This window comes from Pisolithus orientalis, assembly GCF_024613125.1.
Source record: "Pisolithus orientalis strain OTSU chromosome Unknown F5J12scaffold_1, whole genome shotgun sequence".
Lineage (NCBI taxonomy): Eukaryota > Fungi > Basidiomycota > Agaricomycetes > Boletales > Pisolithaceae > Pisolithus > Pisolithus orientalis.
Window position 1 is genome coordinate 211,001 of NW_026260782.1, and position 27,183 is coordinate 238,183.

At 49.9% G+C, this 27,183-nt stretch overlaps 10 protein-coding genes across 10 annotated transcripts; 5 read left to right on the top strand and 5 right to left on the bottom strand.

Moving 5' to 3' along the window:
* The first annotated feature begins 103 nt into the window (after window positions 1-103).
* F5J12DRAFT_2921 (ORMDL family-domain-containing protein) lies at window positions 104-1,464 on the top strand. The gene is made up of 5 exons (XM_051738758.1): window positions 104-653; window positions 705-817; window positions 867-1,021; window positions 1,075-1,174; window positions 1,228-1,464. Exons 1-5 carry the CDS (start codon window positions 482-484, stop codon window positions 1,345-1,347), a joined length of 660 nt encoding a protein of 219 aa, XP_051605337.1. The 5' UTR covers window positions 104-481; the 3' UTR covers window positions 1,348-1,464.
* Window positions 1,465-1,577: 113 nt separating this feature from the next.
* On the bottom strand, window positions 1,578-3,005 carry F5J12DRAFT_901824 (uncharacterized protein; the record flags this gene model as incomplete). The annotated part of the gene is made up of 8 exons (XM_051748220.1): window positions 1,578-1,676; window positions 1,729-1,956; window positions 2,017-2,101; window positions 2,162-2,348; window positions 2,415-2,481; window positions 2,533-2,550; window positions 2,696-2,912; window positions 2,947-3,005. 8 exons carry the CDS (start codon window positions 3,003-3,005, stop codon window positions 1,578-1,580), a joined length of 960 nt encoding a protein of 319 aa, XP_051605338.1.
* Window positions 3,006-3,174: 169 nt separating this feature from the next.
* On the bottom strand, window positions 3,175-4,494 carry F5J12DRAFT_789721 (uncharacterized protein). Its single transcript, XM_051743791.1, has 5 exons — window positions 4,247-4,494; window positions 4,071-4,195; window positions 3,738-4,013; window positions 3,607-3,677; window positions 3,175-3,542 (listed from the first exon to the last, which is right to left on the bottom strand). Exons 1-5 carry the CDS (start codon window positions 4,369-4,371, stop codon window positions 3,342-3,344), a joined length of 798 nt encoding a protein of 265 aa, XP_051605339.1. The 5' UTR covers window positions 4,372-4,494; the 3' UTR covers window positions 3,175-3,341.
* A 1,200-nt stretch (window positions 4,495-5,694) lies between these two features.
* F5J12DRAFT_901825 (cytochrome P450) lies at window positions 5,695-7,734 on the bottom strand (the record flags this gene model as incomplete). Its single annotated transcript, XM_051748221.1, has 13 exons — window positions 5,695-5,816; window positions 5,908-6,029; window positions 6,089-6,113; window positions 6,165-6,221; window positions 6,278-6,467; window positions 6,515-6,549; window positions 6,601-6,688; window positions 6,736-6,851; window positions 6,903-7,054; window positions 7,104-7,256; window positions 7,317-7,326; window positions 7,364-7,483; window positions 7,542-7,734. The coding sequence occupies 13 exons, from the start codon at window positions 7,732-7,734 to the stop codon at window positions 5,695-5,697; spliced, it is 1,383 nt and encodes a 460-aa protein (XP_051605340.1).
* A 1,714-nt stretch (window positions 7,735-9,448) lies between these two features.
* Window positions 9,449-10,342, top strand: F5J12DRAFT_789737 (uncharacterized protein). The gene is made up of 2 exons (XM_051743792.1): window positions 9,449-10,213; window positions 10,282-10,342. The coding sequence occupies exon 1, from the start codon at window positions 9,570-9,572 to the stop codon at window positions 9,891-9,893; it is 324 nt and encodes a 107-aa protein (XP_051605341.1). The 5' UTR covers window positions 9,449-9,569; the 3' UTR covers window positions 9,894-10,213; window positions 10,282-10,342.
* Window positions 10,343-11,456: 1,114 nt separating this feature from the next.
* F5J12DRAFT_789742 (AAA-domain-containing protein) lies at window positions 11,457-14,584 on the bottom strand. Its single transcript, XM_051743793.1, has 11 exons — window positions 14,422-14,584; window positions 14,270-14,314; window positions 14,095-14,220; window positions 13,578-14,036; window positions 13,400-13,527; window positions 13,147-13,319; window positions 12,960-13,094; window positions 12,435-12,902; window positions 12,100-12,382; window positions 11,967-12,046; window positions 11,457-11,912 (listed from the first exon to the last, which is right to left on the bottom strand). Exons 1-11 carry the CDS (start codon window positions 14,472-14,474, stop codon window positions 11,577-11,579), a joined length of 2,286 nt encoding a protein of 761 aa, XP_051605342.1. The 5' UTR covers window positions 14,475-14,584; the 3' UTR covers window positions 11,457-11,576.
* Window positions 14,585-14,660: 76 nt separating this feature from the next.
* On the top strand, window positions 14,661-16,480 carry F5J12DRAFT_789746 (vacuolar membrane protein-domain-containing protein). The gene is made up of 5 exons (XM_051743794.1): window positions 14,661-14,874; window positions 14,938-15,026; window positions 15,099-15,241; window positions 15,292-15,559; window positions 15,612-16,480. The coding sequence occupies exons 1-5, from the start codon at window positions 14,785-14,787 to the stop codon at window positions 16,192-16,194; spliced, it is 1,173 nt and encodes a 390-aa protein (XP_051605343.1). The 5' UTR covers window positions 14,661-14,784; the 3' UTR covers window positions 16,195-16,480.
* A 299-nt stretch (window positions 16,481-16,779) lies between these two features.
* Window positions 16,780-20,864, top strand: F5J12DRAFT_931890 (uncharacterized protein; the record flags this gene model as incomplete). The annotated part of the gene is made up of 10 exons (XM_051749547.1): window positions 16,780-16,922; window positions 16,969-17,146; window positions 17,194-17,331; window positions 17,354-17,638; window positions 17,689-17,769; window positions 17,819-18,397; window positions 18,449-19,685; window positions 19,713-19,832; window positions 19,872-20,461; window positions 20,529-20,864. 10 exons carry the CDS (start codon window positions 16,780-16,782, stop codon window positions 20,628-20,630), a joined length of 3,453 nt encoding a protein of 1,150 aa, XP_051605344.1. The 3' UTR covers window positions 20,631-20,864.
* Window positions 20,865-20,967: 103 nt separating this feature from the next.
* On the bottom strand, window positions 20,968-23,153 carry F5J12DRAFT_917667 (uncharacterized protein; the record flags this gene model as incomplete). Its single annotated transcript, XM_051749199.1, has 4 exons — window positions 22,993-23,153; window positions 22,829-22,902; window positions 22,195-22,770; window positions 20,968-22,173 (listed from the first exon to the last, which is right to left on the bottom strand). The coding sequence occupies exons 1-4, from the start codon at window positions 23,141-23,143 to the stop codon at window positions 20,968-20,970; spliced, it is 2,007 nt and encodes a 668-aa protein (XP_051605345.1). The 5' UTR covers window positions 23,144-23,153.
* A 130-nt stretch (window positions 23,154-23,283) lies between these two features.
* On the top strand, window positions 23,284-26,278 carry F5J12DRAFT_3282 (Up-regulated during septation-domain-containing protein). The gene is made up of 4 exons (XM_051738918.1): window positions 23,284-23,990; window positions 24,047-25,297; window positions 25,345-25,850; window positions 25,909-26,278. The coding sequence occupies exons 1-4, from the start codon at window positions 23,472-23,474 to the stop codon at window positions 26,267-26,269; spliced, it is 2,637 nt and encodes an 878-aa protein (XP_051605346.1). The 5' UTR covers window positions 23,284-23,471; the 3' UTR covers window positions 26,270-26,278.
* Window positions 26,279-27,183: the final 905 nt, after the last annotated feature.

Genomic DNA, 27,183 nt, shown 5'->3' on the forward strand with positions numbered 1-27,183 from the left:
TCGCTTCAGAAGCTCAGCCAACCCGACAGACGCGTAAGCAGCCCGCGTGGAATACACGCCTTAGAGTGAATCAACGAGTCTCAAAAATTGCAACACGCCATGCTACCAGCCTACGGCCTTCTGAAGTACTCTATATACCGGGTACAATATAGAAGTCGGTGTACACGATACAGTCACTTGGTTTGTGTTGTTCGGAAATTAACTACTGCGCAGTTCCCGCAGCTCTTCACATCCGCAGCGCAGCGACATCTACCACCTAGTGACTTCGCTCTAACTGACATGGTCAGCAGGCGGCGTAACGTGTAACAAGACTACACTAGCATTTCGAAAGTACATAGGTCTGCATAACATCACGTGCGCTGCTATTTGTGTTACTTTGGTCAGGTAGCCTAATAGACTCGTGACTTACGTGGAAGACGGTGACAACACACGACTGCGTCCGGGTCATCCAGGTTATCCACCATCCCTTCGACCACGAGAAATGAGTCCTCCGACGTCTCTCAAGCTCTCTTTGCAGCCTTCACCAGACTCTTTGAAGGGTCGCCGAAGAAGCGCCAGTATTGTTAAAGTAGAGGAAGTGGGTGGTCGGGTCGAAGAAGTTCTTGACAGGAGTGCATATGTGAACATAAACGCAAATTGGGTCAATGCTAAGGGTAGATGCATTCATCTCGTCTCCGATGTACACACTCAAGCACTCTTCACAGGTGCATGGTTGATCCATGTTGTCCTAGTCGTGATGGGCAAAATTATCATTGACACGATTCCCGGGATGACCCAGCAAATAAGTTGGACTCTCGTCAACCTGTTATACCTCGCCGTACGTGCTTCGTGATCGGATATGTGCGGGTAACTCAACACTATCTCAGCTCTCTTATCTCATGTTTCATTGGGTCACTGGTATCCCGTTCGACAACGAACTGCACGCAGGGGCGTACGACGACCTTACCCTATGGGAACAGATTGACGATGGTGCACAGTACACTCCCTCCAAGAAATGGTTGTTCACTGCGCCCATACTACTGTGAGTATAGCTGCAACTTCTTCTTCATGGCATTTCGGAATATGTGGTGGTAGATTCCTGGCTTCAACGCATTATACGAATTACAACCTCTGGTTGTTTGCAATCAATCTTACTGCGCTCATTGTTCTTGCCATCATCCCTAAACTTCCCCAGGTGACGGCTGCATTTCTGTATCAAATTCTGGGCGTGTTCTAACATGCACCCAGCTTCATCGACAGCGCGTCCGATTCCTCGCCGAAGATGCATCAGGAACGGCTACCCCAGTCACGCCAAGATCCGAAAAACATCTCGATCCTTCCTTTTTAAATGACGGGCACTTTAAGTAATGGTGGTCGCTTTGGTTATTCATTCTTTAGCTTTTCTGGGAGGATACAAGAGACTCATTTCCACTCTATGTCACCCTCAATCATCATGGCAACGATAACTTCCTCTAATGGTGTATATAATCCGGCAGAACAAAATACCAAGCTTGTTCCGATATGAGACCTGCTGGTGTTTTAATTTCTGGCGTCGATGTTTTCTTTGTACGCCAGAAGTCGCAACCTCGATCCAAGTATCAGTCAACTGAGTTGCGCGACAACAGATAAGGTACGCACAAGTTTCGGAGCAGCATCAGTATTGTCACCTTCCCAACAGCAGGTATGTGAATGGATGCCTATGGCTCCGTCAGTCATGCTGTCTTTTTCACGTGAGAAATCTCGATGAACCTTATCTCTCACGTCCTTTCCGAAGTTCTTGTCTGCAGCTACATTAACCGTGACACAGCCTTCCTTCAAGGATTTCGTTTGCACCTTGTATTCAGCATTCGGCACGGCGGAAATGACGACGTCGGACAGTGCTAAACATTCTTGCAGAGTGAGATTGCAAGGGTGGGCCGTATGGTGTGGGAGATATTTTCTCTCTGCTTCAGATGAACGGGGTCGCTTCGTGTATTCCTGTTTTGCGGATACATCCAATTCAGTATGTGAAATTGGGAAGTGCGTCAGTAACCTCACCTGGATCGAATCTATGTCAACCGAGAAGACTCGTGCACCATCATTGGCTAGCAAAGCCGCCAACGGCCTTCCAACCACTTCGGACCTAATCGTGACCCGACTAATTTAGACCTAACCGACACTGAAGAAAAGCACCTGTGCGTACCGGTTAATTACGGTTACTGTTTTTCCATATGCACGGTCACCATATGGCAAGATCTTGTTATACACCCCAATATACTCTAGACATTTCACAACGCCCAGAGGCGTACACGGCAGAATAGATTTTACCGTTCCGGGGGGTGCCACGTCGTCTAAGGGGGCCGGGACGGCTGGGGCCAGAGACTTTGGATCTACAAAGCGAATGCTGTTGGAAAGATAGTGAGCGAATCGAATCATCATACGAGCGAAAGGGACACACTTATGGTATAAGTTATAGTGAAACTTGGAGTGTAGTCCCTCTACATCTTTAAGGGGCGAAACGATCTCGATAGGGACTGTGAGCGATAGAATCCCGAAAAACAGTGGAAGGCACACCTGTTGCAAGTAATGGTCCTGATACATCGTCATCAACATCAACCAACTGGAGAATTCTGGGGTTGGACTTCACGGACCTGTTGTCCGCCATAAATAGGGTAATAAACCTTGACTTCGATGTGGGTGCCGGGACGTTCGTCAAAGAATACCTAAAATAACGTACCATAATTCCATCGATATCAGGATCCTCGTTAGCTTCAACGATGGCTTCCTCGACACCCTCTCCGTCTGCACGTTCGGAACTCTCCGCTGATCCAACCTTCTTCAAGACGAAACGAACACCCAGTTGCTCACACTGCTTGCGGGTGAAATCTGCATAGAACTTGCTGGGTGCTGATGTTGTACCAAGGATCCCGACAAGCGTTGGGGGTCTGGAGCACCTGCGCAAGTGAGCTTTTGACCTCGTCCCTAAACGTGTCAGCGATCGGGTCGGCTTTCAGCAGTAAACCCTTTCCCAATCCGTCAACAGCCATCTCGAACACAGGAGCCTTTCCTCGTCAACAGTGGTAGGAATGTAAAGGAGCGATGTATTTGTCCCTGACTCCCTCCCGGCCGGCATTTCACGATCATTGCAGATAAAATTCTTGCTGGATCGGATCGCTCGCCGATCGCAACTTACCGGCGAAACACGTGACATGATGGCAAACGACTATTTGAATGGATTATCGGTACATACGTGTTCATGAGCACAGAGTAATGATAAGTAGACGGGTTAAATGAAGTGCGTGGGCCCAACTGGAATACCTACACAATTAGGAACAGATTTCCTAGATATATCCGCTATCACTCGCGATAGCGACACGCAGATTTCAGTGGCCATGTTTAATGCCGTTCGTAAAACCGTATTTGTCCGGCTGTCCGGCTGTTTCTGACTCCTTGGGTTTCTCCCCGCGACGTCCTGCCCTAGCACTTGCATTCCCGTTATAACCCTCTGCATCGTTACTCCCGTCCTTGTCTTCATCCGAGTCCGAGTTCAAATCCGAATCCTCCTCCATCAACTGAGCAGCTTTCTAGAAAGACGGTGTCAGTATCAAAATATCGAAGCAAGAACGATTTCAACAGCTCAATGTTTACCTTCATTGCCTCAGCTTCATTGGAGTAATGTCTCCCTCTGGCCCTCAGGAATGCTGCATGCTTTGCAGCAGCTACGAAGAGCACCTCGTTAGAAAACCCAACACCAGAATCATACGATGGGCAATACGAACTTTCTTCATCCATCTCTTCCTCTTCTTCGACCCACTCCTCTGGTGTAGCGTTCACGGACCTGATCTCCCCCCGTGCTTCATTTGGGAGGTTGAAACTTGTGCTCCTACTCGACCCAACACTAGCCGATCTCCCAGAAGAATTCCTCCCTACGCTCGAGAACGATGCCCGACGAGAAGAAGGGCCAGAGGCTACCATACTCGTTGGCGATTCCGATTGAGAATGAGAATAAGTAGTTGGCGAATGTGATCGCGCACTGAGATCCAGGTTGGGGATATCTGCCACAGGACATCATATCAGATGAACGAGATAGGGCGAGCAGCCTCGTGACGTACCACCCTCAATTTCATCTGTTTCTGCGTTATATCGTACGTAAGGGGTCTTGGGCTCTGTGATCTTCATGAGACTGTCCTTCTGAACTTCAGTCAACGCCAAATTCTCCTCATCCCACTGCAGGCTGCTATGTATAAACATCAGCATGATTTGACCTAAGGATGTGATGTAGACCAACTGCTGCTGCGTCGCTGAAAGTTGCGGCCCTGCATTCTTCAATATCCCTTTTGGCCTAGGGTTCGATGCGGAACGGGGCAACGGCTGGCAATGAGTGCGATCTTGGATGATTTCCGGACCTGTCATTATGGCTTAACAAGGTAGATGATACTGAAGCGAGATCAATGTCAGAGGTAAAGAAAACAATAGCTGTGCGATGTTCCCAGTCCTCAGGACCTCTGTGAGTGGGAATTGATACGACAGACCCCCGCCTCCCATTACATAAGCCACACGCCTTCAAGCTTCACCAGTGTTTGATCGCACATCATACAGTCCAGAATCGGTTCCTTTGCAAAATTTGGGTTGCTAGGCGCACCGAGTGCACATGGGCTTCCAGAGCTCGCCTCAAACAAGTCGCGAGTGAATAGCCACACTGGCCAACGATCTCACAATGACCCATCTGCACCCCGAGCGATACATCGAGTGTGTCACCCATGTACGTAGTACTTACCTGAACTGAGTTAGACTCTCCCTTTTAGCCAGACCTTGTATTGGAATTTCCTTCTTAGTGGCTTGTACCTGCCGAGTCTTACCATCTATCGAGACCGATAGATATGCTTGTAAAAGGCACACACTGACAATCCAGGCGTTCTATCCTTCCCAGCTTGCATCGTGCTCTTGAGTTGGTGTGCCAGATGACGCCCGCTGCAGCAGTATACTGTACGCATCGGCAGGAACAGGAGGTTGGGCCATACAGTGGGCTTTGGTAGCGGAATGGGTTAGTGTGTTTCCCTAACAGCTGGCACGAGTCGAACTCCGGTTTCAAATACTTCCGAACTTACCCCTAGCACGGGATTCGGGTGGGGGCGTCTAATCCGCTGGCCGGCTATCTCAGGAGCTACCGAGCAGTATGGGTATGGAGCGTCGGTTGCAGCCTTGTATTTCAACTTCTTTGAAACATTTTCTCGACTCGTCGATGCCAAGCGTTCATTCTTGATGCAAGACTCCGCATTCAGCCTCGGTGTGAATTGACGGCACGATTGCGTGATGGGGGTGCCAGTAAGTTAGCAGATTTGCCGTAGGTAAAAGCTACTGGTAAATCGCTCCGCGCGTGCAGTGATTTAGTATCCCGTGCACTCCAGTGTTTCTTGACAGGATTTTGCCTGAATTCGGATAGAATGCTGGCCTACAGGACTTACTACAGCATGTACGAAGTACAACCAGAATCAGTGCAATAAAATCGGTACTTTTATAGATTGGCACAAGCAACTGACCAATTCGAACAGCGTTTCACTTCATACGCTACTGGACTACTGTACAGAGGTTTCGCGACGTACACTTTACGTGACAGATGATCACTACACAGTCAACTACTCAAATTCTGCTCGTGGTAGAACATTCGAAAGCTACCGAATGACTATTAACCAATTTCAGTTTGGTTCTGCTGCAAGCGACGTAAGAAGCTCTAACTCACCTGACCTGCCCACTGGCAAATGCTGGCTCCACTGGAATAGCTTTCTCAGACGCGTCCTTGGCCTTCTCGAATCTAAAAGCGGAAAGAATCATCGCCGCTGCGACCCAGAGCGCATTATCTGCAAAGAAGCGCCCGGGAGAGATCCTGGGAGAATAATATCATTCCATTTGAGTGCCCCATTGATTGGAGGCCCCATGGTCACCACGTACCTGCCGCCGAACCCAAAGAAAGAGAATTGTTCTTCTTAGCTTGGGGAGCGAGTTGGCCTTCTGAAGTAAGATGTCTACTTGGATCGAAACGTTCCGGATCCAAACAGTCACGAGACATGGCCCTGTGGTACATGTAGAGGTTTAATAAATGCAGGGTCAGCGGATGACATGATCACCCTACCATGCGTTGAACATAATGATACATCCTGTCATAATCATGGGAAGTCACTGCCTCTAGAAACGGACAGCTAACAAACCTTTCGGGATATGGTACCCCTCGTAGATGTCACTTGTAGTGGTTGCATGGGGTATACCTGATCATTTAGTCAGATATGGCAGATATGGCAACAAGTAGGATAGCGCCGATGACCTAGCGGAAAGACAGGATTCCACTTCATAACTTCGTAAAGTACAGCCTGTAAGAATGGTAATCGCGGCCGATCCCCGAAGGTCGGGAAGACACCCTTCCCAATGACGTCATCGAGTTCCGCATGGACTTTAGCTTGTATCTCGGGGTGGAGCACCATCATCAGGACAAGCGTCTCCAAGATGGAAGCAGTCTACGAATATTATCAACCGAGGATCCCTAGTGTGGTTACAAACTCACACTCTCAGCTGTAGCTGAGGAACGGTCAACCCCAACTGTGAATGAAACTATTACTGACCGAGACGCGGACCAACCTAGAAAGACACCTGATGTAGCATCTCTCGCTGCTGACTCTTCCGCGCCTTCGTACGTAAGAAAGTCAGATACCAAGCAATGCTGCAAAGTACCAGATGCCTTGGAACTTGAACATACATGAAGAGGAGTTTGCAGTCGTGACTTACTAATTGTGTTTTCGCTTCGCAGAATGGGAGCTCCGACATCGTTGCAATCATCTCCCTGCAACGTGGTGCATCCGCTTTGAAACCAAGTCCGAGGAACCACGACGGAAAATGTTTCACTGTGCACGTTTTACTGTCTACTCCACACAGCAGGAAGGTCTTGAACTGACATATAGGAAACGCCAATAACAGACCACCACTTTCTGGCTTGGTTCCCCGGCGCAGGATATCGAATATTGAGGTGACGAAACGAATGGAAGCGTCATCCTTGCCTTCTACCTTCCGCCCATACGTGAGTTCCGGTGCAAGTGACCCAGAAAATCTGCGGGCTATATAACAGCACAAAACACTTGGAAACATATCACGCTTACAATTTGAAATGCTCTAGGAACTTGGGAGCATCGCATTGAATATTATGAACGAGCTTCCGAGCGTTGCTGAAGTATACATCGTGAAAACTTTCAACTACATCAGATTTGAGGCTGGAATGGAATAGCTTCCTATGGATCTTCCAGTCATCGCCACTATGGCATAGCAGGAGTCATACGATCAACACCGAACCTATGAAGGCAAACAGAATGAACATTTTTGGTCCTCAACGTAAGGAGCCAAAATCTTACAATGAATATACTGGTGAGTGCCGGCCGGTCCGAGTAAATAGTAGAGCGTTCATCAGCCAAAAGATGTGCAATCTCTTCCGAGATCACAACAACGAAGTCTTGACCGAACACGTTAAAATACACGATATCTCCTAAGTGAATGACCGAGATTGAAAAAGTGCCTCTCAGTGAGAGCTGGACGTGACAAACCGTATAATTTCCCCCATTTAGCATACGTGAGTTGTGGGGTTTTCGACTTGATATCAAAAGCGTTTCCAACAACTGGATATCCTTTAGGTCCTGGGGGGTAGGGGAGAAGTGGGTTCCTCTTGCGAGCTATGAACCAAGGGAAAATGAGCGCGGCGCAGGCGCATGTCACGCTGAGGATAAATGAATCGGACATGGTTGCAGATGGCCCGTCAGATTCAGCGGATTCTTATAAGCAGCACAGTGAATATAGGTGGCGACCAACTCCGGACAGCAGGCTAGTATAGTATAGTCCCTGGTCAACTCAGACGTATAATGGCCGAGACGTGCCCGCTAATACGTGGCGGACCTGCGGTGGTGTAACTGAGGAATGCCGTAATTGAATCAGTCTCTTCAGAGTTCTGAAGAGGCAAGTAATCGCGGATCGGAATGCTCTGTACCGAGTTCGCGTTTCCCAATCTGCAGGTGGGTAGGTTGCGGCGGTGCGGGCTGGCAGAACTGCATGTGATATCGAATGACCGCATAGGCGCACAAGGTTCGATTGTTGGCGCAGGGACTACAATACACTGGCAATCTGTTCACCGAAAATCGTGTGTGTGTCGGCGAATCTGAGGTGAAACTATCAAGAGATGATCCTGGGGCCTGTGAAGTCGGACCCGAGTCATTCCAACTTCACCACCTAACAAGTGAACGACCCGGAACGGGATCGACTAACTTACGTAATATATATACTACCTCCGAGTCCCTGGTCACATCACCGACCACCCTCAACGCTGGTTGGACCATTCGACACTCTTTTTCTTGGATCCACCACAACCATGCCACTCACAAGGCTTTCACACCTTACTCTGCTTCATCGCTGTCAGATGAATTCCAGCGAGGCCTGGGCAGGCGAGCAGCCGGCAAGTTGGCGGCGAGCGCCCTTAAGAGTGCTAGCCTCTAAAGGCAGAGCCGTGTCAATTGCGTTTTCCCTCAGTGATGGACTTGAAGGTCGCCGTTCGCAAGTGGGAAACTCGGAACCTATTGCTTTGAAGATAATGTCAAGGTGTGATTCTTTGCATTCAAATCCATTGATCCTTCCTAAACTGCGTAGGGATGAAAGAAGGGACGAAGTCTGACTGAACGTGCGGCTTACCAGGGAAGCGATCAGACCAGCTTCCCGCGTGCGAGCTCTCGAAGATGCGAAGAAGTGCTCGACCTTCGTTCAACGGTGGTAAGACAGCCGGATCTGGGCTTGCTAGATGCAAGAACGAAGTGATCTAGAGACCAGATTGCAGACCATCGCTTCGCTGGAATCTGCATAAGCAATTAAGCGCTTTGGGACGTGAAAACGTACATATGAGTCCATTTCCATTACTTTACGATCAGAGCCTCAAGATGAGGTGTGATGTCACCAACATCAACCGATGGTCGCGCGCGATATTCACCTCATGACACCATCTACCGCATACCAAATTCCACATTGACTGAGTGCCTTGATCCTCTCCTACTCCATCGACGTCTTGCTGGGAAGCACTTCCGCCCAAGCCTGTCTGACCATGTTCCCATACTCTATCCTGGGGGCGCTGCTTCTATCGAAGTACAGAACTCTCAGGTGGATGAGTTGTAACCAACGTGAGGTACCAATATCCATAATGCGTTAAAAAAGGCTGACTTTTCTGGATTCATAGCAGCCCAGTGGGGTCCCTAAGGAACAGGGCAGCAGTTTGCCTTATGGTAGAGATATATTCCCGCGCAGCGAATGGGTAAAATAGCCCACGGAGACATATGAAGGCATCACCTTGTTTGATAGCTTCTGGTTTGTACAAATTTTGTGATGCGATAGCAGTTGTATTACGCCAGATTTGTTTGGTGCTTGACGCATCATCACTTGGTTGTTCATTCACAGGTTCAGGGACGGAGCTTATGGAAAAAATTTATGACTAGTCTAGGTACTTTGTCAATAAGAAAGTGATAGAAGACGCAGATTGGAGAGAAGCCCAAGTGATCGCTTCAGGTCACGAGGTATTGGGAGAAGGAGAGTACAAGATCATGGAATATATCCGGTTGTGCCGAGCGCAACCGGACTATAACCTGAACGTGCAGCATTACTTATACGAACTTGATGCCAGGATTAGCATGCTCGATCTTCCTGGCCACGACCCGCGCCTTTGCTTGCTTCACGAAGAGGTGAAATTCAGCCCAGTGGCGAAGAAAGACAATGGCAGGTTCGTGATCAATTTTACTTCCGAAATAGTGCAGGCCCACGTCGGTGACGCCCTTGGGCAGGCTGGGAGCAAAATACCTCTATTGCCTCTGAACCTCCTGCCTGGGTGGGGAGTGTGGGACGGAGCGGTAGTGCGTGTGTGGATATGACGAATCGAGAATTGGTTATATGTCGCAAATAGGGGCTATTGATCAGCTGTATGACATGATCTGGATGCCATTGTCCAGAAAAAGATACCTCTTGTTACTAGGGCAATTGAGGCCCCACGTAGTCTCGAAGACTTCCTCGGCGGCGCCAACTGGGACTACAAACGTTTGAGTTGGCATCCAGCCACAGGACCAATGCGGGGCAGTGGAAAAAACAGACCGCGGATCTGACGGATGGAGGAGAAGAATATGGTTGTACGTGTGCAGCGCCCGCGGCACCAAGTCGAGTGGGGTATTGATATTGAGGAGTCGGAACTGGCCAACTCCTTGGAGAAGTATTGTAGTTTCTTCCATGAGTATGTAGTAGGTGGATATGATACAATAACTGTACTGGTGGTTCTTGGATGGGGACGCTGGTTGCCTGATATGATATCGTCGTTCGACATCTCAGTCCTGGCAAAGATATCATGTATCCGTAGCAGTGGACGCCCCCTCAGTCCAGGTGCCCTCTTATGCTCCTGTGGATGGGTGTCAACGTTGGCAGATGTATGCATTAACTAGACGTCCAGGTCAAATGTTAGCATTCCGAAATATGAATAGGTTGCAATGATAGCTTAAAAATTTGAACCGAGTCGAGTCTTTAAGCCCTACCGGCATCGTTAGCACCCTTTCCCGGCTTCCGGTTACCCTCTCTCCGTCGATGTGGACTCCATTCCATGCCAGTGACCTCATGCTGCTCGAAGGGAATGCAATACAAGATATGAATAGAGATGAATGCGGACGGAGAGGAGTCGTGAATGCATGAATGCTTGAGCATGTGAAGACAAAAAAAAGGCAAAGAGTAGCATGACGTGAAGTCTAGATGATAACATAAGAACAGCATACCATAACGGGGAGAAATTTTCATGCTTATAGTGTGGTAAATGTTGGGTAAATGCACAGTTGGACCCTTGTGCACGACCACCATGTACCTGAACAAGTCAGTGGTCTGCGAGTACATCCCGTCCGTTAAGACAGGTGAATCATGGTTCATACAGTGTGAATAGAAGATCAGTTGGCACCCCACCGGCACCTATCATAATTGCACAACCGAGCCCGACTTTGAGTTGAAATTGGCTCTGGTTGTAATAGACACTGCGAAGCTAGTCAGGATTTGCGAGTTACCAAACACGTCCATTGGATGATCAGGAACATGAGTATCGGTGTGGGGCCCCGGTTCCGAAGGCGGATTTGCAGACGATCCGAGTAGTATTATTCGTGATGGACGATGATCAGACTGTCTGGCCGACAGGCAGTAGTCGGTGTCCACGAAGAGAAGACAATGTGCAGACGGATTAAGACATACATTGTTTGTCAACACCTACATGGCCCATCGCAATCTCAGGCTACTGCCCCAGTCAATATCTTTGTTGCTCGCTGTCATTTACCTCAAGGGAAATCCGATCCACAGACCACATACCATAACCTGTTAACAACCAAGGCTTCCGCCAATGTGGCTCAGTGGGCCCTCGCCAGGGTGTCTCTCAACTCGTAATTGCGTGGGATCGAACTTTTGTCAACCCGCGTTCTCCCGTAACCTTGGCCATATACGGTTACCGACAAAGTAGTGGTGCGACAGGCAATCCTAGGATACATTACACACAACGATCAAGGAGGGTATAGTAGTACTATCGCTACAACAATGTTCTATCCGTTCAAACCCGCGAGACCCTGCATAAACCTGATCGCAGCATCCTCTGGCTCCTGTCTTGCCATTTCAATGATGCTTAATAGCTTCTTGATACCGACCAAGAGTGGAACATTCGAAGCCTCCGATTCAGCGGCATTCCTCGGGTATGGAAGGCTCTTCACCATCTCTCGCACGGAGGTGTCGTAGAAATCAACGTCACGGAGGATAACGTCAAGCTGCTGGAGGTTGGAAACAGGAGGAACCTTAATTTGGGCATCGAATACTTCCGTGAAACCCAAATCGACGAGATGGGAGCCAAGCGACGAGGTTGCTAACACTAACAGACGACGACCCTGGATAGTCACGGTTTAATCCAAAACCATTTGTGCGAGAGCGGTTTGTCAAACCTTTGGAGGCTTTTGCGCGATGAGCACGAGCAATGTCTGTAGCACAGCATTTGAAAAACGATTTCCGAGATACGTCCAATCTGAAGGCGATGATTAACAGTTGCTTTTGCAGCCGCACGGCTATATCCCTCACCTAAAAGCCTTTCTATGTTGTCCACGACAATGACGCTCAAAGGACTCTTGTAACTGTCCTGGAATGTTTTCGTGATGGCAGCAACTTTTTGTGCCTCTGAGAATCCCACCATACGATTCGGGGATATGATTTTGATGAAGGGAAAATCCGATTTGGCGGCCATGGTAGCTGCCAACGTTGTCTTGCCTGAACCCGGTAGGCCATGCAACAACACACTAACCCGCGGTGTCCGGTCGGACTTGGCAACTTGGTTCGCAAATAGTTTTCCTTTCTGAAGAATATCCTGAAAATTGGGTCAGCATAGTTCGATGGCCAGTATAGGGCACCCTGCACACCTGAATCTCTGCATCGAACGTGATGATTCCATTCTTGACTACGTCCGTGATGTCTTCTTCGGAGACACCGTAGGCAGGTTTAATTTCGTCGAGAGCTCTCATGAAATCATCTCTATTTACCCTCAAGTTTTCAACATCATCCGATATCCCTGCCAATGTCCCAACTTTTACGTGTCGGTTCAATGCAAAACTGGTGGCGCTCTTGACAAACCCCTCTATTTCTGCACCCGAGTAGTTCTTGGTCAGTTGCGCAATCTCCTCCAGATCGACGTCATCGTCCATCACTTTGTTCGTGCGCATTTTGGCTGTATGTATTCGCAGTATTTGATAACGGCCACGCGCGTCGGGCAATGATATTTCCATGTGTACCTCCAGACGACCCGGCCGGAGGAGCGCCTCATCAATCATGTCCAATCGATTGGTCATACCAATGACAAGGATATTATTCAGGCGATCTACACCATCCATCTATTGCATGGATCGTGAATTTGGGGCGCCGTTCCGAAGAACCCGAACAAAGTTTACCTTGGATAGGAGCTGGTTGACGACGCTGTCACCCACGCCGGTGCCGTTGTTCGTCGAGCCACGCTGCTTGAAGACAGCATCTAGTTCGTCAAATATGATAATGTGAAGCCCGCTTTCGTCTCCTTTCTCCTTATACTGAAATCAAGTCAGTGCACGACTATTAACAAGTATCCAATATCGGACAAACCTCCTTCTCTGCGTCCGCGAATAGCTTGCGAATGTTTTCTTCCGATGCACCTACGTACTTGTTCAAGATTTCAGGGCCGTTGACTACCTTTGGCTCTCGGGCATTAAGCATCTTCCCAATTTGTCTTGCGATCAGTGTTTTTCCCGTGCCCGGAGGCCCATGCAATAGAATGCCTATGAGTCACTCAGTAACCGACCGACAAAACAACGGCATCGCACATACCCTTGACGTGTTGTATACCTAGCTTCTCTACCAACGCTAGGCGGGAATACTCTCGATGCAAAAGCGCGACGGAATATGGCACCGAACTCGTCGTCAAGACCACCAATACCCATGTCCTCAAACTTGAAGTTTGGCGCAATAATCGCATTCGTAGCTGCCCTACCACTTTCGATGAGTCACAGGACATCCACATACGGCGTGAATCTTACCTCTTTGCACCAGACTTCAGCCTCATGGGGCTGTCGCCTTCTTTCAGGATATTGACGTCCGTTCTCTGCATTAACACACCCATCTCAATCTGAGTCTTTCCGCCTAGTCCTCCATCAGGGAGTTCTACGACGTTCATCGAAGCAACGACAAGTTTCAGTTTGTCACCTTTGAAGTCTACGGTCAAAATACCACCCGGGGCAAGCACCAAGCCACTGTAGGCCGCAAGGAACTTTTGTACCATTTCGTCCACGTTGTATGGGACTTCGTTGACGTATCCCCTCTTCCAAAAGCTGGCATGAAGATCGACAGATTGGAGGAAGGGCGGTGCTTGAGAATGTGGTGGTGAGGGTAGCAAGGTAACAGTGATGAAATCTCCGCTAAGGGAAAGTGCCATCCACTGACGAAGGGACGCCGGCACAGCAACGACCCCCGGATTTATTGATTTAGATGTATCGTGGCTAAACGAAATCATGATCGATAACAGCTCACCACGAAGAAGCCGTTGACAACACTTACCAGATCGTAACTGGAAATCGTCCATTAACGAGGACGTGGGCGCCATTCTGGAACTCCGAAGGGTGTACAACTAGACAGTTACGCAAAGCTAACGACTCGTTGGGTGTACCCACGACACTATAGTTGCTAGAAGGAAGTCAGGTCATGTAATTTGCGCCGCTTGGCTGCTGCGCACCTCATCTCAGCGCGTTGGGGCGGCAGGTTTCCGATCGTAAGGTCGCTTCTCGAAGAGTGATTGAGAAGGATCATTGTAATGGGTTGGATGTTGGGGTAGGTCGCGCGTTTGGCCTCAATCCGCTTGGTAGACCGTCCGGTACGCGTGTGTACTGGGGTTGGCCAGGGGGTGGTTGCGGTGTGTTCGATCTTCCAAAGAACGACATGGACGGCTTTCGATTACTGGCTTATTACTATATGTCCGCTTTGAAATCTGCTCGAGATTGGGTTTCTCGACGAGCACGTCGTTGCTGCGTTGAGTGAAGGCCGTGAGGACTGCACGAGAGGACGATTATGTCATCATCCGTTCCCTCCCTGATCGGAGAGACTCTGAGTGATTATATCATCGCCCGTCCGACGCGACGGCTCCGGCTCATCCAACTCAAAGTACTCGTAGCAGCTACAGTCACCGCCCTTCCCTTGATTTCTCGTTTCCTGTCAACCCCCAGGGGCAGCACAAACTGCGACACATCTGACATGTCTGCCATCGCGCACATCATTGATAGCAGCTTGGATAACCTACCCGTGGACCGCAAATCATGTCAACTCTTGGGTCCAACGGCTCTGGTAAGCAATGTGTGGCATTGCGTTCACTGTGGGCAGGCTTGATCACGAAAACGGTCGATTTAGGTCGTGCAAGGTCTTATGGGCGTCCTTGCCATCCTTTCGCTCGTTTACAAGAGACACCGCGAGACACACAAACGGCCGTGGAAAATCTGGTGCGGTTCCTTCGAAGGCATGCCAACATCTGTTCGCTGAAGCATGTTATTGTCCATTTCTGCCACCTCTAGGCTGTTTGACGTGTCTAAACAGGTCATTGGTCAGATGTTTATACACGGCCTGAATGTGCTCATTTCCGATCTTGGATCTCACCAATTCTCCGGAAATGCTTGTACATACTATTTTCTTAATATTCTGGTTGACACTACATTAGGTGAGTGATATAATATTGAAACCACAGACAGTGATACTATCAGCGACTAGGTGTTGGCCTTATATACCTCGCCTTGCAGGCCACTACTTTTGTACTATTAAAGAAGCTGCATCTCAAGGGTTTTCGGTCGGGTCAGTACGGGAATCCACCATCGTTTGCGTACTGGGTTCGCCAGGCCGCGGTTTATGTGTTTGCCCTCACGACAATGAAACTTCTTGTCGTTGCACTTTTTGCCATATGGCCTGGAACTTTCGAGCTAGGAGACTGGTTGCTCGGCTGGACGAACATAGGAGAGGGAGAATCCTTCCAAGTCATCTTGTGCGCCAGATTAATCTCCGGAGTATGGACAGATCATTAATCACTTTCTCAGCGTCATGGGCATCTTTCCAATCATTATGAACGTCCTCCAGTTCTGGCTTATCGACTCCATCGTTAAAGCCAACAGTACTCAGCCTCCTTCTCATTCTAACTCACACCGAAATTGTGATGACCGAGATTGCGAACCACTAATCCGATCATCTGAAGACGATGGTGACGATACCCTACATCGTGACGTAGAAAATATGCCACGACCCTGCGGCTCGAGAATGTCATCAGATTTCACTACGATGGTTGGCCCTGAAGACGGTAAGTCCAAAATGGGAACAAAGTCGTCGCCGCCTTCCATATCTTTCCCTGGCTCCAACTCGCCCATTGCCCACGATTATCCTCCGAGTAGCAGTAGCATAGGGAGCCCGTCACCCAGCAGCATATCTTCCAGATCCAGACAGAAACATAGGGCTTCGCCTCCTCCTTCACTTGATCACCAGCCAATCCATTCCCTTTTCTCTGCTTCACCAGACCGACCCCAACACACTTCACCCCGGATACTTCAGAAAGGTTCAGTCCCGGGGGTTTCCATTGATAGACCCAGCATACACCTGGATTTGTGGGAGAAGCATACACGGACGTGATCTGCTGGCAGCGTGGACGGCCGTTCAGAGCAGAACAAGTATCGGGAGAAGTAGCGGTTGTCAATGACCCTTGCACGTTCGTTATCCTCTGCACTCACTCACTACTTATACATTTGTAATATCGCATTAGTTTTAATTTTTGCACAGGGAACCACTGATTGTTTAGCGGGACTGACATCCAATTTGATTGTAACTTCTGGGCGGTGGTCCTCGCATGCTCAGTGGTCTCACTCGATGTTTATCAGTCGAGTCGCCTGGAGGCAACCGGGGTGATGGCATGCTGGGCTCTGGGGAACTTTTCGATTCTGGCTCCTGTTAGTACAAGATCCGCAGGCACAAATGTTGCCCAACGCTGTTCGTTCTTGTGACAGGTTTGCAACTTCTGACATATTAGTACTTGCTTGCATGGTTGGCCACCACCTTCAAGAGTAGTATAATACACCTGGAGCGGGCATGCCCTGTATACTTTCTGAGTTACTAGCGTAACTGCTACATCATATTTGCTGGTATTGCGTGGCTGTGACACTGACCGTAGCAGGCGTATACTGTAACTGGCTCCGACCAATACGCTGAAGTGAGATACCAATGCTCTTGCAATGGTGCAACTTGACTCCATTCGGGACTTCGAAACTAACTGCTATACGGTTTGCATCACCATGTAGGGTGCAGTCTGTGAGGATATTCCCCACAGGCACAAGACCATTTGTCGCCGCCCCAGATATCATCGCGTGAGCGGGCAATCTCGAGGATGGCAGCTTGACTGACAAAATCTAGGCGCACGGAACCTGAAGCCTTCTTCATGGACGTTTACTTTAATGCCCATCCACTGCAGCCAGGCTCACAAGCAGATGGAAAACCCAAGTTGAAGGTGCCCAACGCCCTTATACCAACAGTCATTCCATATGCTGGCGGACAGGCAGAATTTGCTGTCAATATGGGTGCAGATGCACGTGTGCATACAGTGTATCGCTCCTTCAGCCGAGCTGATTGTTTATCTAGTTTGCAACGCGTCTCATGATAGTGCGGGGTGACTTTGAAACTGTGTCGATGGCAATCTACGGCGAACCGGTCTCCGAAGTATCTCCAGCCATTACCTCTTATGAAGCACGACCACTACCTGTGTTAGAGCCTACACCCGTTTCACCTGCACTTGACCTAGCTAGGATCTTCCGATCCGACCCACTTAGCAAGGCAATTGCTCGCCCTCATACCAGATGCACCTCCACTGAGCCTCGTCATACGCCTCATGTTCTGCCTGAAACCTCCTAACGATGATTGGGATCTCCCAGAATTCCCGCATCTCTACTCAGATTTACACGAGGAAGATGTGGATATTGACCTAGACTCTGCATATCGCTGCTTGAGCAGGCCCGTTGCTGATGACGTTTCTCTGGAGGCGTTGCTGAGATTCGCAGAAAAGGTTGCAGATGCTATTAGTCCAACGGTCGGTTATGCTATCCACTCGCTCGACGTCAAGCTGAAGATGAACGACAGGATAACACTCGTTCATATTTCATGGCAGAGATACTATGTCGCTCTGCTTCGCAACATCGGGATCTTGCACGCATGCTGGTGGTAAGCTTGAGAAGTATTGGCGTAATTCTAGTTTTGACTCTGGCTATAGCAAACCATCGACCTGGAGCGAGTGTTTGATACGTCCAGTGTAGACGAAGATACGGTGTTTACCCTGCTAGACGCATCGACAAACCCTGATATTGCAAAACTTTTGGATGATGATTGGTTCCGAAGCGCATTGGATTCGGTGTATTCAATGCCAGCGACGGAGCCAGACGTGAAGAAAGGCATCCGAAGACTGTCAAATCGCTTGCGAGACTGGCAGCTGTTCGAAGACACACTGTCTAACCCCAATGGAAATTTCGTCGCGGCTGCCCGGTTCCTGAAGGACATTGGTTCAGAAGAGAAGTCGTTTGGCATTTGGCTCAGCTGCATGACAACACACGAGGATCTCTTTGCTAGTCTTCAGGGTGGCCCAACATTCGATTGCAGTGTTCCCGGGAGCCTGTGGGACTCGGAGTTGGCGAATGCTTCGCATGCTGATTATATAGGATTTGTCAAGGCTTTCATCGGCGTCGCATGCGTACTGGCTGTCTATGCGTGGTCTGATAGCCTTCCAAATGTCAGTTGCCGAGAGCGGACACTGGGTGTTCTTCGACTGTGGCAGGACGTTCCGGGGTATCGTGAGGTACGTAATCTTGTTTCTCTTCTTCCCTTGCCCAGGCTAAGACTTGCATAGATTGTCAACCATCTCCTTCTTTTGCGCCAAATGACGTTCCGTCTGGAATGCATGACAATGGACAATGATCCTCCAGATATGTCAGGCATCCATGCGGAGAACATCATATTGAACCTGGTAAACGAGCCACGGTGTTACCTCAGTCCTCATTTTGTCAAGTGCATACGTTCGTGGCAACCCTTCACGCTGACCTACATCAGCGAAGAAGAGAGACAATCCCTGGAAAATGCCGCTGCAGTTGCGGAGGACGGCCCTTCGAGCGCTATCGAAGAGCTAGCTAGATCCAACTCGGGCCCGCTGAACATGGATCGTGTGCGGGTGCTTCGGGTTGCCGTCGGAATCATTCAGCACCATGTCGATGCAGAAAGCGCTGGTGACTTGGAAGTGCTGCAAACGGGATGGAAGGAGAATGTTTATGGGTTGTTCTTCCGCTCTGTCGATCTGGCCTTCGAGGTTGGTCAAGAGCTCAAGAACCAACTCGCCTTGAGCGTGCCACCACCAGTGGAGAAAGGACTTTTGGAGCAATACTTGCTACTTTCTGAACAGATTCTACAGTTGCTTGCATACCTCGAACCGTTCGCTGTTACTACCATTCGCACGATCCGTCGTCTTGTGGACGCAGTTTATCTTGTTTTCACATCTTCGGACACGGTCTTACGCGACCTTTCCTACTCACGGCCGGTCTATGTGGCCGGGAGGCACGCCAAACAGGCCTGTTCACATGTCTTAGGCGTTCTCTCCGCATCTTCCACGATGGACTTACCCAAAACGAGGTCTGCAGTTGTTTTGCGCACATTACTCCAAAAAAGCCAGACCTTTGATGGTGACCCGCACCAGCAGGTTCGGCAGATTTGTGAACTCTTCACTTGCTTACTACCTACTCCTTCGGACCCTGTGGAATCAACCTCGAAGTGGGTACTGTCCACTCTTCCCGTCATTCTTGGTGACCTTGAGAGACTGTTGTGTGCGCTGGATGTCGACCGCAAATGCAAACTCGTGTCTCTGCTAATCACACTGGACAATGGGATTTTGGATTTTAGACAGTGGTTCATTTCTCAAGAACTGAAACACATGTCCGATCTTTCCAGGTTTATCATGGAAGGCCAGACGGAGCACGTACGCTTGGTGGCCCAGCAAGCTGTGGACTGGCATATTCAAACAATAGAACGGCTCATGAGTCCGTCCTCCGAACATGCGACCTTGTGCGTAACTACGCTTTCGGTGATCCCTCGTGCCGGTCAGGCAATAGCCGATACCATGACAGCCCTGTTAAGTGCTCATGTATACTCGGAATCCCTGTTACGTCTTGCACGCTTGCTGTCCACAAACCCCGTGTTTGCCGACGCTTCCGTGCAATTGGCTGTTGCCCTTACATTCATCCGCGGTGTTTCGGTTTCACAGATCCACACTGATGTGGTCGAAGCGTTCGAGCGCGCACAAGCAGTACTTTCCGCGATCGACGACGCGGATCTAGCCCTTGACCGACTTCTGTGGGAATTCGGCCATTGCTTGTCTGCTGTAGTTGAAAGAATGGATGATCTCCAACCTTCCGATCTCCAGGTCATCCTTTCGACGCTATCTTGGCTTTGTGAAAAGCTCCCAGGTCCTTCTGACCTCCCAGGTGTGTCACGGGATAAGTGGGACAAACTATGTAACGCATTTGGGGGAAAGAAGGAACCCGACATAGACATTTTGAAGACGGTCAGAGGAAAGTTAACGCCCCATCCAGACTCGTTCTCGCCTACCAGGATAATTCCACGGACTGTTTGCATAAGCATCCGTGATCTGGAGACCCTCTTAGCACCCTCTGCTCCCGTGCCGTCGACACCGAAACGCAAGTTGCCGGCTCGGGATATCTTGGGTCTCGTTGCACTCTCACCCCCTACTGCGCTTCTTCGCTCACCTGCCATCTCCGGGTTGACGAAGATGTACACAAAGAATGATTTTAGGGAACTCCGCCAGACTCCGTCGGCGAGGCAAAATACGAGCCGACTGCCCAGTATGCATGTCGATGTGAGCGTCACCAAATTTTCACCCAAACTGCTTCATTTTCTTAATATTCCTTCTCACCGTATATCAGGAGTTCGAGCTTGGCACGTCGTCGCCAATCATCGAGCCTAGTGTCATTGGTCACCCGGTTGAAACGTTCCTACTTGGCCCTCCTTTCAACCTTGCTCAGTAGACATGTGTAAGAGAACGGAGGCGACGCAATTTGAACCGTACGAATATCTTGTTGAAGTGTAGCCATATAAACGAACGACGTTGATGTGTCCAAGAATTGTAGATATAAGTTGGCTCCCTTTCTCGCTAGCATGTAATTTTGCACTAGGATGCTTGCACCTACTCAGCACTCAGCAATGGACAAGCTCGTCCAAACTGCGTATGCATATGAGAATAACACTTGATAATCTACTTCTCTATCGAAGGTAACATTACAAATACTGATGTGATATATTTGAACGGCGATGGATGTCGAAGTGCCATATGTAAGAACAAGAAGAAAACCAACTGATATGAAACTAATGCGGCCGTCGTCGACGTAGGTCGCGATGCTGATGATGATCACGAAGAGAAGGTGTTTTGGATTCCCGAGGCAGAGGGGTAAAATCATCACGAAAGCGGAAGTATTGGTCCACATCGGCCTGATCGAATTCGGAAGGCGGAGCAGGCGATGGTGGTGAGGTGGGCGGTGGGGGCTCGGGTTCTGCGCCTGCCTTCAGTCCACCGATACGGTACGTCCGCTTACGTCTGGCTTTAGTGGGTCGACGTTCAGGAGGTAATTTTACTCCGGAAGCGTTGACAGTTCGCGGCGGGACGCTGCGTACCGTGAAGTGTGCCAAAGAACGCGTGTACGGCGATAAGGTATGATTCGAATGGCTGAGAGTGGAGAGTTGGTGGACAGTGTTATTGAGAGTGGGGCGAAGGACTATTTTGGGATCAGCTTCTGAAAGGGTGTGATACTTTGGTGAGGAGCCGGAGTGGAAAGCATCGAAACCGTATGACGATGATACAGAGAGACGACGATGAGACTTGGCATCGAGGTAGTGGGAGGGCGGGGGAACTTCGGGAGAGGATGGTGTGTCTACAGAATGTGAAAGCTCGCTGCTAGACCGCGACATGTACGTATCGCTTTTACCCGGCGAGTGTTTTAGGTACGGGGGTCGTGCGAAATCAAGAGGAGGGGCGGAGAGCGGGCGATATCGCTCTCCATAACCGTACAGGCCTTCTTCAAAGGAGTGATAGCTCGAGGCATGATGGGAATGTCTCATTCGGGAAGCTGGGTGTGGCAACGTCGAATTTAGCTTTGAGGAGCCAGCCCGCTGGAGAAGGTTCGCAAAGGATGACGCGCTCTCGGCCTCGGACGCAGCGTTAGGGACTTCGGAGGGAGGTTGTATCATCGACTGGGAGTGGTATACTCTAGGGCGCGTGATAGTTCCGCCTCCGACTGCAGGTATTGTTTCATACTCGGTTACTGGTTCCAATTCTTCAGAGACGCTCGGAGGTGGGGAGTAATCAGGAATCGTATCGTCCCAGTCCAAGGCATCGAATGACTCGTGTTCTCCTTGTTCGTCACCCTCTGACGGTTCCTCCGTGAGATCCGCGAGGCCCTTGTCCTGCCTAAACAACTGTCCGAAACTGGTGAACACGCTCTTTGTGGGGAGACCCTCGGGACGAAGGCCATATGTGGGATCGAAGTTCTCTATTTCAGGTAGAGAACCACTGGCCTCGGTGGAGGGGGCGCTCACTGGAGCTGGCGGAGTAGACCTGAGACTGGACGCCGTCCTCTGCGGTAAATTTGTGACAGAGACGCCAGAAATAGAGCGCGCACGGCCACCCACAAGTGATGGTGGACGGCGAAAGGAAGGGTGAAGACCTGCGGCTGCAAACCCAGGAGATAGATAAGACAGATCCGGCGCAGACGCAGTATCGAACGGCCGCCGAATCACCGGAGGAGGTCGTTTGTCCAAGTAGGGTGCTTCCACTTTCGCCTTTATCCACTGCTGGCTCAGACGATGTATGATGCCTGGTAGGTCCTCTCTGAACATCTGGCGCAATTGCCCTTCGATCTCGCGCTGGATGAACTTCTGAATGACAGCGATGGAATCAAACGTGCTGTTGATGTCTACATTCTGGAGAGGGTCTGTCTTGAAGACGAGCGTGATGCCTTTCTGTTTTGAAACGACAAGGACTACGTAGGAGTTAAGTCTGAAGTGGGATAGGCGGAGGAGCATGGGTACGACTAGAGGCTCTTTCGCAGCCAGCATGCCCCTAGAACCAGTCATAAGGTGGATGTCGGGTTGTTTATGGTTCAGGGGATTAGCCTGGGTGAAAATTATCCGTGAGGCCACTAAGGTAGTGTAAACTGTGCCATCTGCTAACCTGAACCTTGGTTTTCAGCACAATATGAGCATCGCCGTTATATGTCAATCTGAATATGCCGCGAAACTGTTCCACTGGTGAGCTCGCCAATATCCCGAATCTCTAGTTCAGGAGGCTTCAAGAGTATCTGAGTAGGATTTCGTCGAGCGCACGACAAAACGAACGTACCTGGGTGCCCATCTCCAGTTCCACGACTTCAATCTTGTCTGCAATGACTGGCGGCTTGTTTCCTTTGTTAAGGGCATTGTTGAGCATCTGGATAGCATGGGTGTGAAATTGCTCGGAGAAGCGAGGCCACTCAAAAGTGAACGACATCGCTGGGTAGCTAGCAGCTTGGATTCGACGGCGCTCGTACTGTCATCCAAATGAAAAGTGCGCACGAGGTTTCAGAACGAGCTGTGAAGTACGTAGAGCATGCCGGTCGGGCACGTAAGTGGTGTCGGCTGTGTACGGAGTCTCCAGTCTCACAGGTCGGCCGCCGTCAGCCAGTCGTTTTTGGGATTTCCTCCGGGGACAAAGGCAGAAGTTGCAGGCAGTTTAGACTTTTAGGGCTTGTTCTGTTGGCTCTCCCTTACAGTGGACAACACTCAACAAGTGGCGGTCTGACACTGTCTCACTAGTGAGCTAACGGACACTAGTTGTCATGAACGGCGTCCGCAGACTATGGGGTGGGGGCCAGGACGTCACCCGCCACACCACAACCGCAGCCGCATCATGCAACGACAGAGACAACTCCAGCACCCACCCCGCCAGCTGCGGCATCGAAATCATTGTGGTCACCCCAGGTCTCGCGATCGGCCTCTCCAGCGGAAGACGAGCCACGCACCACCACACCCGGTCTGACTATTCGCAAGACGAAGCAAGCACCCATCATCTCTTCGACAGTTGGAACAGTACCCCAGCATCGCCACTATCATCCGCACATTCACATACAAGAAGTACAGAATCTCACGTACTGCCCTCCCCGCCTCGAAAATCTTCTGGAGGAAACCACCTTGCAGGTCCCTCATATCCCCATGCAGCCCCTCCGGATTCACTGCTGGCCTCTGAGCATGTCAACATTCGCGACGAATTACTTATGAGCTTGTTGACTAGCGAAGCTATCGTGGACAGTCGTAATTGTGAAATACTCGGTGCAGAGGAAGTTGAGGAGTTGAAAGAGGTTCGATATCAGTCATTGTGCCCTAAACTTACACGGTCTTAAAAAGGTCCTTCAAGGAGTACCAAGTTCTCAAGATTCGCCTCGCTGCTACGGAAAAGAAACTTAGTCTTGACGCCAAGATGCGCGATGCCGCTCTTTCGCTGTCTCGCATCAATGCAGTACATGCGAGATCTCCAAAACAGATGGAAGAACAACTCGAAGCCGCCGAACGCAAGGTAACGGCTACCCAGAAGGAATACTGGTACGTCTTAGAACGTGCGGGTGAAGTGCGCCAGAAGTTGCTTGAGCACTGTGCTGGGGTACTTGGATATTCGGTGCAGAAAATGGAGAGGGCGGCTAATCCCCTCGCTAACGGGTACGACTGCAATGCTTTGGGCACCGAGACGCCGAGCGGTAGTTCAACGAAGATTTCTCTTGTTACTTCCTCGACTGCACGTTTTGATGCTACCCACCTTTTCGCCGGCCATGCGGATGCCCAGTTCCCGAGACTGCCTCCCTCTGCCTCAGACGTTGCCGAACTGGAGGTTAAATTACGAGCAGCTACCGAGTCGTTGAATGCTGCCAACAAGCAACAAGCGGAAATGGCACGTGAGCTGCAACAGTTACGTCTCGAAAAGGAGCAGCTTGAATTGGTTATGGGAATGGAATTGCAGAACAAAAATGACGAGCTCTCAAAAGAACGGTTAGTGTGGGAAGAGGATAGAGCGAAGCTAGCCGTTCGGGAAAGAGAGGTCGAGGAGTTGCAACGACGCTTGGATGGGCTGGAAGCAGAAGGTGAACGAGCGATGGAAACAGAAGGATTGCTAGCCGATGCACAACGGAAGGCTGATGCCAAAATACAACAGAAGGAGGAAGAGATGTCTGCGTTGGGGAGGCAATTGGCAGAGATGAGGGATCAGTGGGAGGCAGAGAAACATGCGATGGAGGAAGAGCGTCTGGCTGAAGTAGGAGCACTGCAAGAAGAGCTGGAGTCGCTGCGAACGTCCACCGAAGCTCGGGCAGAACTGGAGGAGGCAGTGGATATGTTGCATGCACTGATGCGACAGTATGACTTCCAGCATTCTCAGGACGACCGCTCGTTGCAGGGTACGCTCTTGTCTCTCAATTCTCACCTCAGCAGCTTGTCCGAAGTGCTGGAAGGTCATCATAAGGCATGTGGTGAGTGGGAGTCTCTGCGCGAGCGCCTGGAGTCCGAACTACAATCCGAATACGAGGAGCATCAAACAATGGCTGCCGAGCTGGAAGTAATACGGCGAGAGCGAGACGAGGCAAAACAAGAAAACGTCGAGTTAGACTTGCGTATCAAGGTCAGCTACTCTTCCCTCTGGAAGTCAGTACCACTAACTCCTATTAGGCATTAAGTGCACCAACCGTCCATCATGGTCCTCCTATCGAGTACAAGGGCGAGATAGCCGATGTTGTGGCACTTCTTCAGCCCGCTTGGGCTGTACTTCCGGCTCCTGAACTCCGTGCTCCTACTCTTAGCACACGGCGGCATCTCCGCGTTATCTCTTCTGCGTCCAGTCCTGGTGGTCAATCCAAATCTGGTCTTCCGTCTCTGTCCGATATGGACGTGCGCTCTTTGAAAGCTCTTTATGACGCCAAATCACAACAGTCTGCTGTTGGGGGTCCCTTCTCCATCGAGGCGTTCGTAGCGCGTGTGCAAGCACTTATCATCGACGACCGAGCGTTGATCGAGAGATTGATCCGGTTTGCACAGGCTCACGATATGCTCAAGAAGAATGCTGAACGAGCGCAGAAACTTGCCCAGGACAGTAACGTCGCGCTCGAGACGTACCAAAAACATCTCGCTGTGCTGGAGAACCAGAATCACGCCTTAGTGACGAGACAGTCAGCATTGTGCGTTGCCATTTCTGCAAATTTTTGGGTGGTTGAACATTCATTTTTATACATACAGAATGGAGGAGATTGAGGAACTTCGAACCTCTGTAGAACGTGCGGTGGCTGACAAAAGGCAGATCGAGACGCACGCTGCTGATCAAGCCGAGACCTGCAGACAGCTTACAGAAGCAAACAATGTTCTCAGCGCCAAGACGCTGGCACTCGCGCAGGAGGCTGCTGCAGCACCAGAGGCGGTTCGCAAGCAATTGGAGGGCCAGCTCTCGGAGTGCAGGGACAAGTTACGCAAAGCTGAGGAGGAAGTCCACGCCATGCAGACGTCCGAGCAAACTCAGCGTATTGCGTTGCTGGATGAGCTCAACTCGGTGCAAACCGCCAACGCAAACCTGCGCGCACAGTTGAGGGCTGCGAAGCGATAGCACGTCTTCCGAGGAGAACTACGACTCCCTATGCTCTCGTTCAAGGGCTGCGTCTTGTATCCTATTCATCATCCACTTGCTTTGTTCGATGGATGTATTTATGTTGTTTTTACTCCATGGCAATGCGAAGACATGAAAGCTGATAATCACTCTTGTGCATGGCCTGATGGTACGAGAACACCTGCCCTACAACATGTGAGGCTGTTAGATGTGAACTGTCTAAACTGTGTCCCAGGGGCATTTCTAGACCAGTAACTCAAGTGATATCTGTCTGTTTTCATCCACAGGGAGCCAAGTGATCACACAGATCTGTACCATTGGTATGCTATACATTGAATATGATGGGTTTGGAGGACTTCATAATGTCCCATGCTACTGGGTACATGAATTTCTGGCACTTCAAGTTATGAGGAAAGCAGGAAGGGAGATACAGTCATCAAAAGCATATTTCAACTGAACTTTGAGACATCCATGATGTATTGGTCCAGCATTTCCAAACACCTGTCCATATAGATCTCCTGTAATGTCTCCAGAATGTGAGAACAATGTCCTGATTGTTAATATCACCAACAGTGTCAGCTACTTCCTGTAGCTTCCTTAAGAAATCAAGGACCAAGTGCCCCTCTTGGCAACATGCATCAAATTTGTCCCATTGTTGCATCTGGAAATCTGCCAGGAATATGTAGTCAAACAAATCCTCAAAGAATGTAGTTAGGGTGTATCGCTTTTTCAAGTTGAGCACATTTTGCTTGTAAAATCAGTATGCATGACTGCTGAGATATTTTCCTGATAGCCTGGTACTCTTTTTGTGGTCCAGTCTAGCATGCTTTACCCAGTCGTGCAGCTCTCAACACCACTTTTTAAATAATCCAACTTGTATTTCTCCATGGTAAGTAAATGGTGTTATGCCTGAG

Bases quoted from the DNA above. Each gene is read 5' to 3' on its own strand.
- F5J12DRAFT_789721 (XM_051743791.1), bottom strand. From the start codon at position 4,371: ATGACAGGTCCGGAAATCATCCAAGATCGCACTCATTGCCAGCCGTTG. The intron at 4,196-4,246 runs GTTGGTCTACAT...GTTTATACATAG, and splicing joins CTTTCAGCGACGCAGCAGCA to CAGCCTGCAGTGGGATGAGG. The intron at 3,678-3,737 runs GTTCGTATTGCC...TGCTCTTCGTAG, and splicing joins GGAAGAGATGGATGAAGAAA to CTGCTGCAAAGCATGCAGCA.
- F5J12DRAFT_2921 (XM_051738758.1), top strand. From the start codon at position 482: ATGAGTCCTCCGACGTCTCTCAAGCTCTCTTTGCAGCCTTCACCAGAC. The intron at 654-704 runs GTAGATGCATTC...CACTCTTCACAG, and splicing joins AAATTGGGTCAATGCTAAGG to GTGCATGGTTGATCCATGTT. The intron at 818-866 runs GTACGTGCTTCG...ACACTATCTCAG, and splicing joins TCAACCTGTTATACCTCGCC to CTCTCTTATCTCATGTTTCA.
- F5J12DRAFT_3282 (XM_051738918.1), top strand. From the start codon at position 23,472: ATGAACGGCGTCCGCAGACTATGGGGTGGGGGCCAGGACGTCACCCGC. The intron at 25,298-25,344 runs GTCAGCTACTCT...AACTCCTATTAG, and splicing joins AGTTAGACTTGCGTATCAAG to GCATTAAGTGCACCAACCGT. The intron at 25,851-25,908 runs GTGCGTTGCCAT...TTATACATACAG, and splicing joins GTGACGAGACAGTCAGCATT to AATGGAGGAGATTGAGGAAC.
- F5J12DRAFT_789746 (XM_051743794.1), top strand. From the start codon at position 14,785: ATGTCTGCCATCGCGCACATCATTGATAGCAGCTTGGATAACCTACCC. The intron at 14,875-14,937 runs GTAAGCAATGTG...CGGTCGATTTAG, and splicing joins TCTTGGGTCCAACGGCTCTG to GTCGTGCAAGGTCTTATGGG. The intron at 15,242-15,291 runs GTGAGTGATATA...ATCAGCGACTAG, and splicing joins TCTGGTTGACACTACATTAG to GTGTTGGCCTTATATACCTC.
- F5J12DRAFT_789737 (XM_051743792.1), top strand. From the start codon at position 9,570: ATGGAATATATCCGGTTGTGCCGAGCGCAACCGGACTATAACCTGAAC.
- F5J12DRAFT_789742 (XM_051743793.1), bottom strand. From the start codon at position 14,474: ATGTCGTTCTTTGGAAGATCGAACACACCGCAACCACCCCCTGGCCAA. The intron at 13,528-13,577 runs GTAAGATTCACG...CGAAAGTGGTAG, and splicing joins CTGAAGTCTGGTGCAAAGAG to GGCAGCTACGAATGCGATTA. The intron at 12,903-12,959 runs GTAAACTTTGTT...TCCATGCAATAG, and splicing joins TCAACCAGCTCCTATCCAAG to ATGGATGGTGTAGATCGCCT.